The 3975-nt window shown below is 40.7% G+C and overlaps 1 protein-coding gene across 1 annotated transcript; it reads left to right on the plus strand.

The window, feature by feature from the left end:
- The first annotated feature begins 476 nt into the window (after positions 1-476).
- dusp2 (dual specificity phosphatase 2) lies at positions 477-3580 on the plus strand. The gene is made up of 4 exons (XM_044375708.1): positions 477-1119; positions 1495-1616; positions 1785-2004; positions 2535-3580. Exons 1-4 carry the CDS (start codon positions 732-734, stop codon positions 2750-2752), a joined length of 948 nt encoding a protein of 315 aa, XP_044231643.1. The 5' UTR covers positions 477-731; the 3' UTR covers positions 2753-3580.
- The last annotated feature ends 395 nt before the right edge of the window (positions 3581-3975 follow it).

Raw genomic sequence — 3975 nt, forward strand, 5'->3', positions numbered from 1 at the left:
ACACTGTGCAACTGTTGTACATGATTTATTTTTTCTCCTGTAGGCTATAATGCCACAGATACACAGCAGATGCTAGATTTCCCAGCAGCGTAGTAACAAAACCATTCAAGTCTGTTCTGACGTTTATACAGCGCAACATTTTACCAAGGCTAATACGTGATAACATGCATGCATCCGGAAAAAAAAACGTCTTATCTGGATGGGGAAAGAAACAGAGCTAGTGTTCAGTGGCCTTGAGGTTTAATGAAGCCCAAATAACAAACCCAGCCTTCCCCCCTTCTTCTAGAGGCTGCAGTTTCAGGGCAGAGTACGTATGATTGGGTTTTAACTCTCAGGATAACGTCATTCAGCACAAAAACACGGGATAACCCCAAACGACCACGTGCGCGGTTGGAAAGTCAAATTTGACGTCAGTGTCCATGTAAGGAAGAGCCGGGCAGACCATATTTGGTCGTTCCGCCTCTTGACGTCGTTCCTTCTGTGGAAAACAAGGAGGGGTCGCGGTGACTCCGCCTCTCTCCCAGCTGTTATCAATAAACAAGTGAAACTCTCAATTTGAAACTGATTTTTACCCGAGCAGACGAGAAGTTCAAGGAGTGCTCTATAAATAAAACAACAGAAAGTTTATCTTTCATTGCATCTACGATTGTCAAAGTAAACCTAAATATATTTTAGGTTTAAAGAGCATTGTTTGCCACGTTTAAATTATTTTTTAATCCAAATTTTCAGCCATGACATCAAGCAGCGAGCCTTTAGAGATAACTGGTAGTGAGTTGGTTCATGTCCTCAGGACCCCCAGGAACCAGTACACCTCTGCCGGGTGTGTGGTGCTGGACTGCAGACCTTTCCTTGATTTTTCTTTCGCGCACATCTTCGAGTCTCGAAACATCAACTGGAACTCGATGCTGCGCCGTAGATCCAAGGGCTCGGTGGTCGCTCTGGAGTGGCTGATCCCGAACAAGACGCTCCTGGGCCGGATGCGGCGCGGGGACTTCTCCCTCGTGGTGGTGGTGGATGAGAGCAGCCGCTCCGTGGCCGAGTTGAAGCCGGAGAGCGTGGCCCAGATGCTGCTCACCGCCCTACAAAACGAAGTCCAGACGCAGATTTGCTTTCTACAAGGTAATAAGAGTTTAAAATACATTCAAAACATTTTTACGCACAAAAATGTATGATTTTAAAGTCGAAAATGAGTGTTAACTAACATGTAGTCAGTTCATTTCTTAATTTTGCATTTTTTAAAGCTTGTTTTAAATTTGTTTTTACATATATATTTGTACTTGGCATAGTAATATATATATTTTAAGTATAAGACTATAAAATTGTAATCAAACTTGAAAGGATAAACTATCTGTTGAGTGTGGAATTTTAAAAATACATACATGCCTATTTTTTTAACGTTTAACACATATTTATTATAGTTTTATATGTAATATGTTTTTAAGGAGGATTTCAGTGAAAGCTTGGGGCTCTAATACTATGTGACCTCCTTTTTAGGTGGATTTGAGGGATTTTCAGAGGCCTACCCAGAGCTCTGTTACTACTCTGCCAGCAATAACCTCTCAACAGTGGAACCGGAGCCAATAGCGACAGGCCGGAGGACACCTGCATATGATCAGGTTTGATGATATTTTCTGTTTTATAGAAGCTAACAGACACCTAATAATGTAATACAACTGAAACATACTTTGTGTAATGAAAAAAAGTATAACAATACATGAATAAAGATCAAACTGCAAGCTATTCTTGGTTTTAAATACAGATTTTTTTTTATTTAATAATTACAGGGCGGCCCAGTGGAGCTGCTGCCCTTCCTGTTTTTGGGCAGTGCCATCCACTCCTCCCGCAGAGAGACCCTTGCAGCAGCAGGCATCACAGCTGTCCTCAATGTTTCTTCCACATGTCCAAACTTCTACGAGGGGGAGTTTCAGTATCTCCGGATCAATGTGGAGGACAGTCTGGCTACTGACATTAGAGCTTGCTTCTCCACAGCTATCGCCTTTATCGGTGAGTCACTCTTCTAAACTGTGTACACTGTAACCTTTAATATAAAAGTTCGAGCATTGTTCACTAAAATGTCAGTCAAACACACAGCAAGTTAGTCTCTTAGTTAAGTGAGTCACCATTTTACACTCCTAATAAACATAAAATATCTCAAAAAATTCTCTAAGCAGCTTGTGCACCATAATCCATTTTGTAGGTTAGATTTATGGACCAACAGTGTAATCGTTTGGTTACAAAACAACTGGATTACGCTGAACAAGCTGCACAACTTTAGTTCAAGACAAAGAGGTGGAACTATAAGGACTAACTCTCTGTGTGTTTGGTTGTCTTATGAACTTTGCTCATGTTTCCACTAATACAGTAAATAGAAATGTTTTTACTTCCTGCCAGATTGCTCCTTTAGTCATCAGTTTAAAGATTTAAAGTGTTTTTGCTTGTATAAAGTTCTGATGTCACAGAAAACTGATGTGAAATGGAGCACAATGTTGATCTCTCTTCCTCTTTCCGTCCTGTCTTTTCCGCACCGCCTACAGATTCAGTGAAGCAAAGTGGTGGTCGGGTGCTGGTGCATTGCCAGGCAGGTATCTCCCGCTCTGCCACCATCTGTCTGGCCTATCTCATGCACACCCAGCGTGTCCGGCTGGAGGAGGCCTTCGACTTTGTGAAGCAGCGGCGTCAGGTCATCTCCCCCAACCTGGCCTTCATGGGACAGCTGCTGCAGTTTGAGACTGACGTTCTCTGCCAAGGATGAAAAAACATCAAGAGAAAGGAAATTCACATGGCTGTAGTTTTTTTTTCATTAACTCTCCTGCCGCCTGCAGGTGGTTTTGCTGGACTCAAAGCATTATCAGCACTCCAATCATCATACAAATGTGTCATTTGTACTATCGAAACTAGTACATTTCAGAAGCGTGTGAGCGGTGAATCTCGGCTCCTACTTTCAGGAGAAACTGAGAAGAACTGATACAACAAATAGCACTTGACAATATAAACTGAAATAACCACATTATGAACAACTTTGATTCTGAGCCAGCAAGTTTGAGCAGCTATCAGGTAATTTCCCTGACATTTTATACGTTAGGGGAATCATGCCTGTGTGTGTGTGTGTGTGTGTGTGTGTATGTATGTATGTATGTATGTGTGAGTGTGGTTGTGTGTGTGTGTGTCTGATCTTCTGCAAGGACTATCTTATTATCACACTGAAAGTCATTCTTTCACAGTTACGACCACTGTGACATGCCATGTCTTCTTATGAGACAACACTGTGTTAACTACTTGAGGCAATACTGGACAAATGTCAAGTTTTATTGCCTAATTTATAAAAATGCACTAACCACAATTGGTGTCTAATCATAAATCTAATCCCTCTATATTCTGAGATAGATTATACTTAGTAAATTCAAACAGTAAGAGTACGTTTTTACCATGTAAATAGACTTTTTATTTATTATTTTAATATGTCATGACAGTGTTGGTATTGCTGTCTGTTTATGCACTTTATACCTACAATAAGAGGTTTGACTGATCCCTTTTGGGGATTTTTTTTTTCTACTAAAATAAAAACATGCTGGAGAATGAATTGAGTCTGTTTACTCTTTATAATAATGTCCCTATTTCATGCATTTCACTTCTTATATCCTGAAAGATATGGTCAATATACCGTCTGAAACACTGGCTCAACAGACAAACAGTAATTCTCAGACCAGTAAGTCCTGAGTGCTTTTCACAGAGCACTTTAAAAAGGCATAATTTCACACACTGACCTCGCTGCACTTGATTCGCTCTTGCTGAATCAGAGGGTATTATAAGTGTGCTCTCTAGAGTATTTTTGGAGGATTATCCACAGAGAATGGGTTTTACAGTCTGAAGTCCCTTTGACCTCAACAACCACTGACTCAAATTTAACATCCACCTATTCAAGTTGCAAGTACAACTTTGGACATTTGTCAGTAGGAGTTTGGCAACAAAGAGCGT

The sequence above is a fragment of the Thunnus albacares genome, chromosome 2 (genome assembly GCF_914725855.1).
Source record: "Thunnus albacares chromosome 2, fThuAlb1.1, whole genome shotgun sequence".
Lineage (NCBI taxonomy): Eukaryota > Metazoa > Chordata > Actinopteri > Scombriformes > Scombridae > Thunnus > Thunnus albacares.